Raw genomic sequence first — 16454 nt, forward strand, 5'->3', positions numbered from 1 at the left:
AACATGGCAGGTCCTACAGTCCCTAGTTTTATTGCACCTGGACTACTGTCCAGTCGTGTGGTCAGATGCCACAAAGAGAAAATCACAATTGGCCCAGAACAGTGCAGCACGGCTGGCCCTTAAATGTACACAGAGAGCTAACATTAATAATATGCATGTCAATCTCTCCTGGCTCAAAGTAGAGAAGAGATTGACTGCATCACTACTTGTATTTCTAAAAAGTACTGACATATGGAATGCACTGAGCTGTCTAGCACACAGCTCAGACACCCATGCATAACCCACAAGACATGCCACCTGAGGTTTCTTCACAGTCCCCAAGTCCAGAACAGATTATGGGAGGCGCACATTACTACATAGAGCCATGACTACATGGAACTCTATTCCGCATCAAGTAACTCATGCAAACCGTAGAATCAGATTTAAAAAACTGATGAAATACACCTTATGGAACAGTGTGGACTGTGAAGAGACACACGCACAGACACACGCACGCACGCACGCACACACGCACACACACACACACACACACACACACACACACACATATATTTTTTGTTGTAGATATGTGGTAGTAGAGTAGTGGCATGTGGGCACACACTTAATGTGTTGTGAAATGTATATGTTTTAAAAATGATATCTGCCTTAATCTTTGCTGGACCCCAGAAAGAGCAGCTGCTGCCTTGGCTAATGAGGATCCATATTAAATATAAATATAAATACAACAAATGTTTGGTAGAAAATGTACCTTTATCTAAAAAAATATATTATTTCTATAAAAAAGTGTATTATATTATTCTTCTTCTTGTTTCTTGTGGCCAGAATTGCCTCATGTCTCGTCAAAATCCAAGTATTGTATTTCCCTGCAACGATTGTATTGGCTAAAATCACCCATGTGACACAATGACAGCCAATGAAACGTCTGCTTCCGCATTCATCAAAGTTATCTGCTAATGAGTAGAATTTTACTTTTGGCATGCTGTCGAAGCTTGGCTGTAAATCAGATACGAAATATTGGATGCAAATGCGGGTGTATTGATTTCAATATAGGCGAATCAATTGAGGATTAAGAGTTCGGAATTAATTCATCACCATCATTTGTAGCTCTGTTTCGAAATGCCGTTTGGGTGAGTATAGCGGCAATTATTTAAATGTTGTTCTGGCATAGGCAAATTTACTAACTTGTATCTATTTCACAACGAATTGTACCCGATCAAGAAGTACGTATAGTATAATCACTGAGCTGCTTATGTTGTGGAAAATATTTGTGTATAACGTTACTTATGTTATCAAAACTGCCATAGCCTGGCTTGTTGGCATTTGTGTGGATAATTACCTAACGTTATATTTCTCTAATGTTAGCTCAACAGTGGTTGGAAAATTGTCTTTCCATTTAAATTCGTTATCCATGTAGGTAGAGTTGTTCCGCACCTTTTTATTATCAGGGGTCCATAACCTATGGCCTACTGAGTCATTGCAGAGGAAAAAACGTGATTTCCCTCAATGTCTTAGAAATCTCTTCCGGAGAACATGGTCATCCACAGACAGACTTGATGGCAAAACAGTGCTCATAACTGGAGCCAACACTGGTATTGGCAAAGAGACAGCGCTGGACCTGGCAAAGAGAGGTAGGCCTACAGTGATACATACTCCATGATGATGTTTCCATACAGGAATGTGTTGTAACAGTTATGCAAGATGTTTCACCATAACCTGTTGAATGTGTCTTGGGCTATTTCTCAATAGTTTTTTTCTTGATTCCTCAAATCCTCTCCTCGCTTCCTAGTCAAAACGCTTTGGAGCCCATATTTGCTCATGTATGTTGGGATGCCAAGCAGTAAAACACATGATCATAGTTTGTAGAATCAGTTGTGTTACAGATTCTCATCAATTTGCTGAAGCTTCTGTGTAATCATAAGACAACACGTAGTAGTATATCAACCTTTGTCCAACGTGGCAGCAGGAGTGTCGTGCTGCTGGACCGTGGAGGAGCGGAGCCGGTAAAACTATTTCTGGAAAATGAATTCATTGTAAATAAATTATATTAATTACCAAAATTTAATGAAAAACTATAGGATGACAAACCACATAAATACGTGTAGTAGGTAGATGGTGGTTTCTTCCCTGTCTTCTCTCTGGTGTCTGTGCAATGATGTAGGTTCACTTCCTTTCAGCACCAGGAAGGGGGCTCCAATCGCTTAAAATGACAAATGATCTGTTGCCTACGCCTAATAGTCATACTCATCAATTATTATTATTATTACAAATAGAAGATCATTATTATTACAAATAAATGACCACTTCTAACAATGGTGATCTTTTAGTAAAATTAGATTAAAGCTGAATCAATGTCTTGCACGATCACACAATGATTCATTAGCATTTTACATAACAGAACCTAATAGCATAGTAGGCCTGTAACATTACTGTTACACCAAAAACTCCTCCTCGTTTCTAATGAGAATTTAGGATGGTTAGCTGAAGCTGAATAGTTTTCTCATGTGCCTCTTGTGGGGTATGCATGGGTGTCTGAGCTGTGTGCTGGTAGTTTAAACAGACAGCTCAGAGCCACTAGGCAGGATATTCAGTGCATTTGTAAAGTATTCAGACCCCTTCCACATTTTGTTACATTACAGCCTTGTGTGACTGTCCAGCAGGGGCTGCTAATGGTTATTATTTTGCCCAGATATTTGTGAGATCCTTACATTCTAAAATGTATTCAATTATTTTTTTTCCTCATCAACCTACACACAATACCCCATAATGACAAAGTGAAAATATTTTTGTAAATGTATTAAAAATTAAAAAAAACAGATACTGTTTCCATTGATAATCCTTGATGTTTCTACACCTTGATTGGAGTCCACCTGTGGTAAATTCAATTGATTGGACATGATTTGGAAAGGCACACAGCTGTCTATATAAGGTCTCACAGTTGACCGTGCATGTCAGGGAAAAAAACCAAGCCATGAGGTCGAAGGAATTGTCTGTAGAGCTCCGAGACAGGATTGTGTCAAGGCACAGATCTGGAGAAGGGTAACAACAAATGTCTGCATCATTGAAGGTCCCCATGAACACAGTAGCCTCCATGATTCTTAAATGGATAAAGTTTGGAACCACCAAGACTCTTCCTAGAGCTGACCACCCGGCCAAACTGAGCAATCGGGGGAGAAGGGCCTTGGTCAGGGAGGTGACCAAGAACCCGATGGTCACTCTGACAGAGCTCCAGAGTTCCTCTGTGGAGATGGGAGAACTTTCCAGAAGGAAAACCATATCTGCAGCATTCCACCAATCAGTGGACAGACGGAAGCCACTCCTCAGTAAAAGGCACATGACAGCCCGCTTGGAGTTTGCCAAAAGGCACCTAAAGGACTCTCAGACCATGAGAAACCTCTGTTCTCTGGTCAGATGAAACCAAGATTGAACTCTTTTGGCCTGAATGCCAAGCATCACATATGGAGGAAACCTAGCACCATCTCTACGGTGAAGCATGGTGGTGGCAGCATCATGCTGTGGGGATGTTTTTCAGCGGAGACTAGTCAGGATCGAGGGAAAGATGAATGGAGCAAAGTACAGAGCTCCATGATGAAAACATACTCTAGAGCGCTCAGGACCTCAGACTGGGGCGAAGGCTCACCTTCCAACAGGACAACGACCCTAAGCATACAGCCAAGACAACGCAGGAGTGGCTTCGGGAGACGTTGCTGAATGTCCTTGAGTGGTCCAGCCAGAGTCCGAACTTGAACCCGATCGAACATCTCTGGAGAGACCTGAAAATAGCTGTGCGGCGACACTCCCCGTCCAACCTGACAGAGCTTGAGGATCTGCAGAGAAGAATGGGAGAAACTCCCCAAATACAGGTGTGCCAAGCTTGTAGCGTCATACCCAAGAAGACTCAAAGCTGTAATTTCTGCCAAAAGTGCTTCAACAAAGTACTGAGTAAAGGGTCTGAATACTTATGTGATATTTCATTTAAAAAAATGTTATATACATTTGCTAAAATTTCTAAACATGTTTTTGCTTTGTCATTATGGGGTATTGTGTTTTAGATTGATGAGGGGAAAATACAATTTTAATCCATTTTAGAATAAGGGTTTAATGTGAAAAAGTCAAGGGATCTGAACACTTTCCGAATGGACTATGCTTTGATTGAAACAAAATACAAGAAAAACTATTAGCCTAACACCATCTGCTCTAATTCACTCGCAAAATAGTCATTCAAGAAGATATAAAACTGATTGAGATATGTGTTGGCAGAGGATGCATTTTATGCATATTCTAAATGATATGCTATTCAATCGGATACATCTGTCGGTACAAACTTTGACATGTTTACTTTTTAAATGATGAATTATATCACCTAAAAAAAATAGCAATACACCACTGGATAGCATCTTATGCCCAGACAGGCTTGTTGGTGTGTGTGACTGTCCAGCAGGGGTTGCTAATGGTTATTTTTACCCAGATATTTGTGAGATCCTTACATTTTCTAATATATATATTTTTTAATGTAGATATGAATGTTCTGTCCAATATCCTCCTGAAAAGCCTGTATGATTGACATCCTGAGTTGAATTCTGATTGAGCTGGAATAATTTAATAATATTCCCCCCACAATTTCTTCATAGGGGCCAGGATAATCATGGCCTGCAGAGACATGGAGAAAGCTGAAGGGGCCCTGAAAGAAGTCGTAGAAGGCTCTGGCAGCCAAAATGTTGTCATCAAGAAGCTTGATTTGTCAGACACCAAGTCCATTCGGGAGTTTGCAGAGACCATTAACAAGGGTGAGGGAGAATAAGACATGACTTGAAACTTTTTTCAGTTGCTTAGTTACTCCACATGGTGTCTCTATAGGGAAAATCCATTTGAATTCAATCACTTTTTGACAGCACCCCTTTTGATTTGAACAAAAACCTTCCATACATATTTGCCCATTGTAGAAGTGCTCAGAAGTGACGTTTTGGACCTGAATGACAAAACATTCACGAGAAAGATTTTCAAAGTTGACACATTTTGCATACCCCACCATACCATGAGACATCCATGTTTTCATCACTAGAAAATATAAACAGTTCAGATTGGTATAATTTAAAGCTTACAAACAGGGTTGTCAAAATATTTAATAATTTCTGGGGGAAAAATGTTTTAAATCAAAAGTCATTCTTTATCTAAAAACGTGTTAAAGTGCATATGCTGTAGCTTAGACCCTATTTTACATCAAGGTTTTTGTGTTGTGCCTGCCATTGTCATGTTTTGACTGAAAAATGTAATTCCCATTTTAGTACATTTTAAACTTTCTAATGGTACCACAATTCAACACTGGTCTGACCAATCAGAATCCATGCTTCAAGATTGTTTTGATCACGCGACTGGGATGTGTTCCGTGTAGCCTCCGAGAACAACATAGACGAATATACTGATACAGTGACAGAGTTTATCAGGAAGTGTATAGGAGATGTTGTACCCACTGTGACTATTAAAACCTACCCTAACCAGAAACCGTGGGTAGATTGCAGCATTCGGGCAAAACTGAGCATGCGCAGACCAGCTGGCTGGAGTGTTTACGGACATATTCAATCTTTCCCTATCCCAGTCTGTTGTCCCCACATGCTTCAAGATGTCCACCATTGTTCCTGTACCCAAGAAAGCAAAGGTAACTGAACTAAATGACTATCGCCCCGTAGCACTCACTTCTGTCATCATGAAGTGGTTTGAGAGACTAGTCAAGGATCATATCACCTCCACCTTACCTGTCACTATAGACCCACATCAATTTGCTTACTGCCCCAACAGATCCACAGACGATGCATCGCCATCGCACTGCACACTGCCCTATCCCATCTGGACAAGAGGGACAATACCTATGTAAGAATGCTGTTCATTGACTATAGCTCAGCATTCAACACCATAGTACCCTCTAAGCTCATAATTAAGCACGAGGCCCTGGGTCTGAACCCCGCCCTGTGCAACTGGGTCCTGGACTTCCTGTCGAGCCGCCACAGGTGGTGAAGGTAGGAAACAACACCTCCACTTCGCTGGTCCTTAACACTGGGGCCCCACAAGGATGCTTCCTCACCCCCCTCCTGTACTCCCTGTTCACCCTTGACTGCGTGGCCACGCACGCCTCAAACTCAATCATCAAGTTTGCAGATGACACAACAGTAGTAGGCCTGATTACCAACAATGACGAGACAGCCTACAGGGAGGAGGTGAGGGCCCAGGGAGTGTGGTACCAGGAAAATAACCTCTCACCCAATGTCAACAAAACAAAGGAGCTGATCGTGGACTTCAGGAAACAGCAGAGGGAGCACCCCCCTATCAACATCGACGGGACCGCAGTGGAGAAGGTGGAAAGCTTCAAGTTCCTCTAAAATGGTCCACCCACACAGACAGTGTGGCGAAGAAGGTGCAACAGCGCCTCTTCAACCTTAGGAGGCTGAAGAAATTTGGCTTGGCACCTAACACCCTCACAAACTTTTATAGATGCACAATTGAAAGCCACCTGTCGGGCTGTATCACCGCCTGGTACGGCAACTGCACCGCCCACAACCGCAGGGCTCTCCAGAGGGTGGTGCGATCTGCACAAACGCATCACCGGGGGCAAACTACCTGCCCTCCAGGACACCTACAGTACCCGATGTCACAGGAAGGCCAAAAAGATCATCAAGGACAACAACCACCTGAGCCACTGCCTGTTCACCCTGCTATCATCCAGAAGGCGCGGTCAGTACAGGTGATTCAAATCTGGGACCGAGAAGCTGTTTTTCAGTCTCTATCTCAAGGCCATCAGACTGTTAAATAGCCATCACTAGCACATTAGAGGTTGCTGCCCTATACATAGACTTGCAATCACTGGCCACTGTTCATAATTGGAACACTAGTCACTTTAATAATAATGTTTACATATTTTGCATTACTCATCTCATATATACTGTGTTCTGTCCTATTCTACTGGATCTTAGTCTATGGCGCTCTGACATCTAAATATTTATATATTCTTAATTCCATTCCTTTACTTGGATTGTGTGTATTGTTAGATATTACTTGTTAGATATTACTTCACTGTTGGAGCTAGAAACACAATAATTTCGCTACACCCGCAATAACATCTTCTAAACACATGTATGTGACAAATAAAATGTGATTTGACAATGATGGTTGGAGGTCCACACATCAGAGAATGTTGACCTGAATGGGAATATCTGTTTTAAATTAGACTGTCTATCCTCCATAAGAAACCTATTGAAATCATAGAAATTTAGATAATAGAATAGACATGACCATTTAAGTTGCCATTCGACAGTGGGTGGACCAGCGGTCATCTTTGTGGTAGTAAAAGAAGTTAAAAGTTAAAATGTCAATTTAATGTACATTGCAATGGTGTACCAGCTAATTTACAGTGGTCTGAATGTATAGGTCCATTCTGTGAATTATATTTATATGATTGAAATGACACCCACCCTCTCTTCATTTTTGGTCTCAACCGATGGCGGAGCACAACACAACCTCAAATGCGAATATGAAAAATATCTGAGTTTAGTTGTTTTTAGATATCAATTTTTATGAAATTTTCAACATATAAAATAGTTTGACAACACTGTAAGCTTTTAAATTATATCAAACTCAGCCATTTCTCGTTTCCAGTGATAATGGATGTCTCTTGGTATGGTGGGGAATGCAAAATGGATCAACTTTGAGCACCTTTTATCTCTTTTTGCAATTCTGGTCCAAATAGTCACTTTCTGACCACTTCTTCCATGGACAAACATGTATGGAACGTTTTGTTTAAATCCAAAAGGAATGCTGTTAAAAAGGGATTGAATTGAAATGGATTTACCCTATACTGCTTGTTATTTTACCATAGCCACCTGCTTAATGCAAACCTCAGATGCTCTTTTCAACATATACAGGCTTGATTGTATCCCAACTTAATTGATACAATGGATTGATTCATTTGCACTCCTGACCAACAGTTAGACGTTTAACATTTTGAATATTATTTTCTGTAGAGGAGACGAAACTCAACATCCTCATCAACAATGCTGGTGTCATGGTGTGTCCATATGGGAAAACAGCTGATGGATTTGAAATGCAGATTGGCGTCAACCACATGGGTAAGTGACACTATGTAACACAAGGAAGCGAGAGTAAAATTCCCCTTTGGGCACATAATTCTAAAATGGCACGAACGTATGACAAATCATTGATACATGAGATGAGTGTTTAACTGTGAAACAGCTGTACTAGTCACGTTACCCATTCCCATAAGGAAGTGCCAATGTAGCTGCTTACTTCCTTGGGGACAGACGTCTCACTAAATAAATTTATCATTTACTAATGATTAACCACACGGATGAATGGATGTGGTTCACACCAAAGGCAGATGAGCAAAGTTCCATACCACACAGCATTTCATACAAGTCGTGACTTGTACGTACTGATGTCCTGTTATTGATATTTTACTACAGTTTTACGCTTTATGTATATCTCTGTCCAGGAAGCCGTGCAGCTGTAGACGGGTTGTTTTTTTTAGTAGCAAAACAGACGCAGGCGCAAATAATGGGGAACAACGAACTGGGTTGGCTTAGATTGTTTACAACATGTAAGCTATTTTTCGTCTCCAATGTTTATTGAAAACGTAGATACATTTGCACAATGAGCACTTGTTGTCTCTCAAATACATTGGTACAGTTGTTGGTTAGCTAGCTACTGTAGCGTATTTTTGGGGCATATTAACATTGATATGAAATCAGTGAAAACACCTCAAAACAAGACTAGGTGTCAAGAACAAGATGAAACGAGCCACTTGGCAATTTCTTGCTAGCAACCTGGCCATCCAGAACCACTACAACAGGCTGACTTCTGCCCCGTGGAAGCGCACACATCTTTTTCTTGATGTCAGCTAACCCACCTGTAGCATAAGGAAGTGCGATAATAAATTCAGTTATTGTCTTTCTTATGATTTATAAGTTCAGTCGACACATTTTAAAGTTATATAGAGGAGATGTAATGAAAGGTCAGATCACAAGTGATACTAACTAATGCACCGGATTGAAGATGACCATCACCAGAACATGATTTTTGCACAACCACAGTTCAAATGCATGAATCCAATACAACTAATCAACATCAAATCTACCAATCAAATGCTTTCAAAGTACCCCATCTTGTCACTTAGGCCACTTCCTGTTGACCCACTTATTGGTTGACCTGATCAAAAAGTCGACCCCGGCCAGGATCATCAATGTGTCCTCCACGGCTCATTCCTGGGGCATCATCAACCTGGACGACATCAACAGTGAGAAGGGCTATGACAAGAAGAAAGCGTACAGCCAGAGCAAGCTAGCTAACATCCTCTTCACCCGCTCCCTGGCCAAGAAGCTACAAGGTTTGGGTTTGTCCACTACTTCTGAGGCTTAAACTGTAGCTGTTTCTCTGGGTGTTTGTCATAGTTATAATCATGCAGTCCCAAAGAATCAAACAATAATGAATATTATGTTATTACTGCATGATTACCATTTTAACATGTAAGTTCATAACAAATGCCTGGTCATATCTGTTACCGTAAAATAAAGTGCTACCACAGGATTTCTGAAGGGTGTTTGAAGCTGCAACCCTTTTGTCAAAAGTATTGAATTGAATTGTCCTCTATCAGGCACTGGTGTGACGGCATACTCCCTCCACCCTGGCGTGGTTCAGACTGACCTGTGGCGGCACCTGAGCGCACCTCAGGCAGCTATCATGAAGATGATCAGTCCCTTCACCAAGACATCCGTGCAAGGAGCTCAGACCACTATCTACTGTGCTGTGGCACCTGAACTGGAAACCGAGAGTGGTGAATATTACAGGTGTGTGTATGTATGTATGTATGTATGTATGTATGTATGTATGTATGTATGTGTATATATACTGCTCGAAAAAATAAAGGGAACACTAAAATAACACATCCTAGATCTGAATGACTGAAATATTCTTATTAAATACTTTTTTCTTTACATAGTTGAATGTGCTGACAACAAAATCACACACAAATGATCAATGGAAATCAAATTTATCAACCCATGGAGGTCTGGATTTGGATTCACACTCAAAATTAAAGTGGAAAACCACACTACAGGCTGATCCAACTTTGATGAGATGTCCTTAAAACAAGTCAAAATGAGGCTCAGTAGTGTGTGTGGCCTCCACGTGCCTGTATGACCTCCCTACAACGCCTGGGCATGCTCCTGATGAGGTGGCGGATGGTCTCCTGAGGGATCTCCTCCCAGACCTGGACTAAAGCATCCGCCAACTCCTGGACAGTCTGTGGTGCAACGTGGCGTTGGTGGATGGAGCGAGACATGATGTCCCAGATGTGCTCAATTGGATTCAGGTCTGGGGAACGGGCGGGCCAGTCCATAGCATCAATGCCTTCCTCTTGCAGGAACTGCTGACACACTCCAGCCACATGAGGTCTAGCATTGTCTTGCATTAGGAGGAACTCAGGGCCAACCGCACCAAATATGGTCTCACAAGGGGTCTGAGGATCTCATCTCGGTACCTAATGGCAGTCAGGCTACCTCTGGCGAGCACATGGAGCTGTGCGGCCCCCCAAAGAAATGCCACCCCACACCATGACTGACCCACCGCCAAACCGGTCATGCTGGAGGATGTTGCAGGCAGCAGAACGTTCTCCACGGCGTCTCCAGACTCTGTCACGTCTGTCACGTGCTCAGTGTGAACCTGCTTTCATCTGTGAAGAGCACAGGGCGCCAGTGGCGAATTTGCCAATCTTGGTGTTCTCTGGCAAATGCCAAACGTCCTGCACGATGTTGGGCTGTAAGCACAACCCCCACCTGTGGACGTTGGGCCCTCATACCACCCTCATGGAGTCTGTTTCTGACCGTTTGAGCAGACACATGCACATTTGTGGCCTGCTGGAGGTCATTTTGCAGGGCTCTGGCAGTGCTCCTCCTGCTCCTCCTTGCACAAAGGCGGAGGTAGCGGTCCTGCTGCTGGGTTGTTGCCCTCCTACGGCCTCCTCCACGTCTCCTGGTGTACTGGCCTGTCTCCTGGTAGCGCCTCCATGCTCTGGACACTACGCTGACAGACACAGCAAACCTTCTTGCCACAGCTCGCATTGATGTGCCATACTGGATGAGCTGCACTACCTGAGCCACTTGTGTGGGTTGTAGACTCCGTCTCAAGCTACCACTAGAGTGAAAGCACCGCCAGCATTCAAAAGTGACCAAAACATCAGCCAGGAAGCATGGGAACTGAGAAGTGGTCTGTGGTCACCACCTGCAGAACCACTCCTTTATTGGGGGTGTCTTGCTAATTGCCTATAATTTCCACCTGTTGTCTATTCCATTTGCACAACAGCATGTGAAATTTATTGTCAATCAGTGTTGCTTCCTAAGTGGACAGTTTGATTTCACAGAAGTGTGATTGACTTGGAGTTACATTGTGTTTTTTAAGTGTTCCCTTTATTTTTTTGAGCAGTGTATATATATATAAAAATAACACCTGCTCTTTCCTTGACATCGACTGACCAGGTGAATCTAGGTGAAAGCTATGATCAGTTATTGATGTCGCTTGTTAAATCCACCTCAATCAGAGTAGATGAAGCGGAGGAGACCAGTTTAAAGAAGGATTTTACATTTTTTAAGCATTGAGACAATTAAGACATGGATTCTGTATGTGTGCCATTCAGAGGGTGAATAGGCAAGACAAAATATTTAAGTGCCTTTTGAACAGGGTATGGTAGTAGGTTCCAGGCGCAGCGGTTTGTGTCAAGAACTGCAATGCTGCTGGGTTTTTCCACGCTCAACAGTTTCCTGTGTGTATCAAAATTGGTCCACCACCCAAAGGACATCCAGCCAACTTGACCACAACTGTGGTAAGCATTGGAGTCAACATGGGCCAGCATCCCTGTGGAGTGCTTTCAACACCTTGTAGAGTCCATGCCCTGACGAATTGAGGTTGTTCTGAGGGCAAAGGAGGGAGAACGTAATATTACACTGAATAAAAAATATAAACGCAACATGTAGTGTTGGTTTCACGAGCTGAAATAAAAGACACCCAGAAATTTCCCATACGCATAAAACCTTATTTATCTAATTTTGTGAACAAATTTGTTTACAACCCTGTTAATGAGCATTTCTCTTTTGCCAAGATAATCCATCCACCTGACAGGTGTGGCATATCAGGAAGCTGACTAAACTGCATGATCATTACACAGCTGCACCTTGTGCTGGGGAAAATAAAAGGCCACTCTAAAATGTGCAGTTTTGTCACTCAACACAATGCCACAGATATGTCAAGATTTGAGGGAGCGTGCAATTGGCATGGTGAGTCGGGGACAGACTCTTGACCAGATCAAATGACAATTTTGGAGGCTGAAAGATAGTGGGATTTTTGTTTTACACGTTTAAGTATCACCCAGTCTCTGGCTGAAAGAAACCTAGCATTCAGGGGGTCATCAGACAAACTCTTCCAACCAGACAATGGAAACTTCCTAAAAGAGGTTGAATTACTGGCAAAATTTGACCCCGTTATGGAAAATCATCTCAGCAAAATTAAAGATGGAGAGACACATGCTCATTACCTTGGGAAGCGCACACAGATTGAGCTGATACAGATTGTGAGTGACAAGATTCTGGAAGCAATTAGTGACTCAAGTAAGAGACTCAAAGTATTTCTCCATTATCATGGACTGTACACCTGACATTAGTCACCAGGAGCAAATGTCCATTATTCTGAGAAGCGTGGCTTTTAAAGGGAAAGCCAGAGATCAAGGATCACTTCCTCGGCTTTGTGAATGTTGAGGTTACAACAGGCTTCAATCTGTCCACTGTCATCTTAGATAAGCTGAACGAGCTGAAGATTCCATTTGAAGATTGCAGAGGGCAAGCTTATGATAATGTGGCCAACATGAAGGGCAAGCACCAAGGAGTACAAGCCAGACTGCTGATTAAAAAAATCCCAGAGCTGTGTTCGTCCCATGTGGAGCACATACTCTAAACCTTGTCATTGCAGATGCTGCCAATTCTTCAAAAGATGCAATTGAGTTTTTTGGGCATGTGCAAAAGTTCTTTGGTGCCTTTTCAGCTGGCACACAAAGATGGACTTTGAAGAAACACCGTAACATAACCGTGAAGTCATGGAGTGACAAGATGGGTGAGTAGGCTCCAAAGTGTTCATGCAATCAGGCTTCTGAGGTTTGGGAGGCGTTACTGGAAGCCAGACAGACGATCAACGATCCTGTGGCCAAAGTGGAGGCACAAGCACTTGCAGAGGAAGTTGGGTCCTACCGCTTCTTGATTTGCTGTGTCATATGGTGTGAGATACTGACAATGACGAACAAGGTGAACAAGCTCCTCCAATCCTCCAATTTAATCTCAAATGCAAAGGCCTCCCTTACTACATACTGGGAAACTGGATTCTCGGAGGCCCAGACAAGAGCCAAAAGCATTTGTGGAGGCTGTTCTAAAAGTGAAGAGACCGAGAAACAGCAAGAGGCATTTCAGCTATGAGGTTCCTGATGAACCAGTGACGGATGCACTGAAAAACCTTGAAGTCTACTACTACTTCAAGATTGTGATCGACTCTGCTGTGACATCCATGGATGAGAGATTTGAAACACTCAACCAGGTGAAAACCAAAATGGAGTGCTGCTGAACTTCAGCACTGCCTCTCAGATGTCCAGTGAATCTTTAAAGGCTCACTGCATGGAAGTTAAACACTCTAACCTTCAGAGATGACTGTGACATCAGATAATTATATTTTATCGATGGCAATTTGATTGCACAAAAATATTGTGACGAGATCCTGAGGCCCATTTTTATTTTATTTTCTGAAGTTGTCTATGACCAACGGATGAATATCTGTATTCAAAGTCATGTGAAATCCGTAGATTAGGGCCTAATTTATTTATTTCAGTTGACTGATTTCCTCAAATGAACTGTAACTCAGTAAAATTAATGAAATTGTTACATGTTGTGTTTTTCTATTTTTGTTCAGTATAGGAAGGTATTCCTAATGTTAGGAATACTCAGTCGATATGCACATGCAGGATATTTAGTTTTAAAGAATACATCGATGAGTGCGATTCTTCCAGCTTCATCAATACATGTCATTTCTTCTAATATTATTGCATTTGTATGTAGTATTTTATATTAAACTGTGTTAGATACATGATCGTCTTGTCTGTGTGCCCACAGTGACTGTGCACCAGCCAACTGCTCAAGCTCTGCTTCAGATGATGACACGGCCCAGAAACTGTGGGAGCTAAGCTGCCGGATGCTTTCTCTGTCATGGGATTGAATAACTCCCAAATAGTTGTATGGTTTACATTTGAGGTGTATAAGCACTGAAATGCTATGAGCACTGAAGAATACAGCAAATGTACAGCATTTTAAATTAAAGTCCTTTGTCCCATGGATACATATTATGATGTGGTATTTTAATTGAAATGTAGTTGACAGTACTTGTAGATGTAAATACAATTTAACATGGTTCATTGCCACTGGCATTTGAGATGGAATATATGGTTGATATTGTTTTTTACCCTACTGTACATATATAGTCATATAATATTGCACATTATTAGACTGCTGTTTATTGTCGATAAGTAAGTAATCACCAACATTAAATCACTAATCTTTAACTCCCACGTCAATTTTGGGACTTTTAAATTAATGATATATATACGCATTGATATACAGTACCAGTCAAAAGTTTGAACACACCTACTCATTCAAGGGTTTCTCTTTATGTTACTATGTTCTACCTTGTAGAATAATAGTGAAGACATCAAAACTATGAAATGACACATATGGAATAATGTAGTACCCAAAAAAAGTGTTATTTTAGGTTCTTCAAAGTAGCCACCCTTTGCCTTGATGACAGCTTTGCACGTTCTTGGCAGTCTCTCAACCAGCTTGAAGGAGTTCCCACATAAAAATGATGCTGAGCACTTGTTTGCTGCTTTTCCTTCACTCTGCGGTCCAACACATCCCAAACCATCTCAATTGGGTTGAGGTTGGGTGATTGTGAAGAACAGGTCATCTCATGCAGCACTCCATCACTCTCCTTGGTCAAATAGCCCTTACACAGCCTGGAGGTGTATTGGGTCCTTGTCCTGTTGAAAAACAAAAGTCCCACTAAGTGCTAACCAGATGGGATGGTGTATCGCTGCAGAATGCTGTGGTAGCCATGCTGGTTAAGTGTGCCTTTCGATTCTAAATAAATCACAGACGGTGTCACCCGCAAAGCACCATCACACCACCTCCTCCATACTTCATGGTGTGAACCACACATGCGGAGATTATTCACCTACTCTGCGTCTCACAAGACCCGGCGGTTGGAACCAAAAATCTCAAATTTGGACTCATCAGACCAAAGGACAGATTTCCACTGGTCTAATGTCCATTGCTGGTGTTTCTTGGCCCAAGCAAGTCTCTTCTTCGTATTGGTGTCTTTAGTAGTGGTTTCTTTGCAGCAATTTGACCATCGCCTGATTCACACCGTCTCCTCTGAACAGTTGATTTTGAGATGTGTCTGTTACTGAGGCTGGTAACTCTAATGAAATTATCCTCTGTAGCAGAGGTAACTCTGGGTTTTCCTTTCCTGTGGCAGTCCTCATGAGAGCCAGTTTCATCATAGCACTTTATGGTTTTTGAGACTGCACATTAAGAAATTTTAAAAGTTCTTGAAATGTTCAGAATTGACTGACCTTCATGTCTTAAAGTAATGATGGACTGTCGTTTCGCTTTGCTTATTTGAGCTGTTCTTGCTGTAATATGGACTTGGTCTTTTACCAAATAGGGCTATCTTCTGTATACCACCCCTACCTTGTCACAACACAACTGATTGGTTCAAATGCATTAAGAAGAAAATAAATTCCACAAATTAACTTTTAACAAGGCACACCTGTTAATTGAAATGCAATCCAGGTGACTACCCCATGAAGCTGGTTGAGAGAATGCCAAGAGTGTGAAAAGCTGTCATCAAAGCAAAGGGTAGCTACTTTGAACAATATCAAATAAAAAATAGATTTTGATTTGTTTAACACTTTTTTGGCTGCTACATGATTCCATGTGTGTCATTTCATAGGTTTGAAGTCTACACTATTATTCTACAATGTAGATAATAGTAAAACAATTAAGAAAAACCCTGGAATGAGTAGGTGTGTCCAAACTTTTGAATGGTGCTGTATACCCAATATAACTTGAGTGCCTAATGAGCTCAGTTCAACTGTCGTACCCCATCAAAACCCAACATATGAGATTGTTTACAAGCAATAGAGTAAAACAATGTAATTGTAAACAAACACTGTATAGCCTCAAACCATGGTTAAAACTAATATTGATATCATGGGTGATCAGTCCTTGCGAACAGCTCTGAATTTGAGACTGGTAACACTAACCCAGCCCAATTCCTCAGTTCTTTACTAAATCAGTGGCGGGATTGTC

General features: G+C 41.8%; 1 protein-coding gene across 1 annotated transcript; it reads left to right on the forward strand.

Annotated features, from left to right (window-relative positions):
- Nucleotides 1–957: 957 nt before the first annotated feature.
- Nucleotides 958–14724, forward strand: LOC120050377 (retinol dehydrogenase 12-like). Its single transcript, XM_038996962.1, has 7 exons — nt 958–1127; nt 1513–1628; nt 4629–4784; nt 8010–8114; nt 9179–9388; nt 9656–9848; nt 14202–14724. The coding sequence occupies exons 1-7, from the start codon at nt 1117–1119 to the stop codon at nt 14302–14304; spliced, it is 894 nt and encodes a 297-aa protein (XP_038852890.1). The 5' UTR covers nt 958–1116; the 3' UTR covers nt 14305–14724.
- Nucleotides 14725–16454: the final 1730 nt, after the last annotated feature.

Source organism: Salvelinus namaycush, chromosome 7 (genome assembly GCF_016432855.1).
Source record: "Salvelinus namaycush isolate Seneca chromosome 7, SaNama_1.0, whole genome shotgun sequence".
NCBI lineage: Eukaryota > Metazoa > Chordata > Actinopteri > Salmoniformes > Salmonidae > Salvelinus > Salvelinus namaycush.

What these genes read in the sequence shown, in the direction of transcription:
- LOC120050377 (XM_038996962.1), top strand. An exon ending in TGCAGAGACCATTAACAAGG is followed by an intron (nt 4,785 to 8,009) that starts GTGAGGGAGAAT and finishes TATTTTCTGTAG; the next exon opens with AGGAGACGAAACTCAACATC. An exon ending in GAGAGTGGTGAATATTACAG is followed by an intron (nt 9,849 to 14,201) that starts GTGTGTGTATGT and finishes GTGTGCCCACAG; the next exon opens with TGACTGTGCACCAGCCAACT.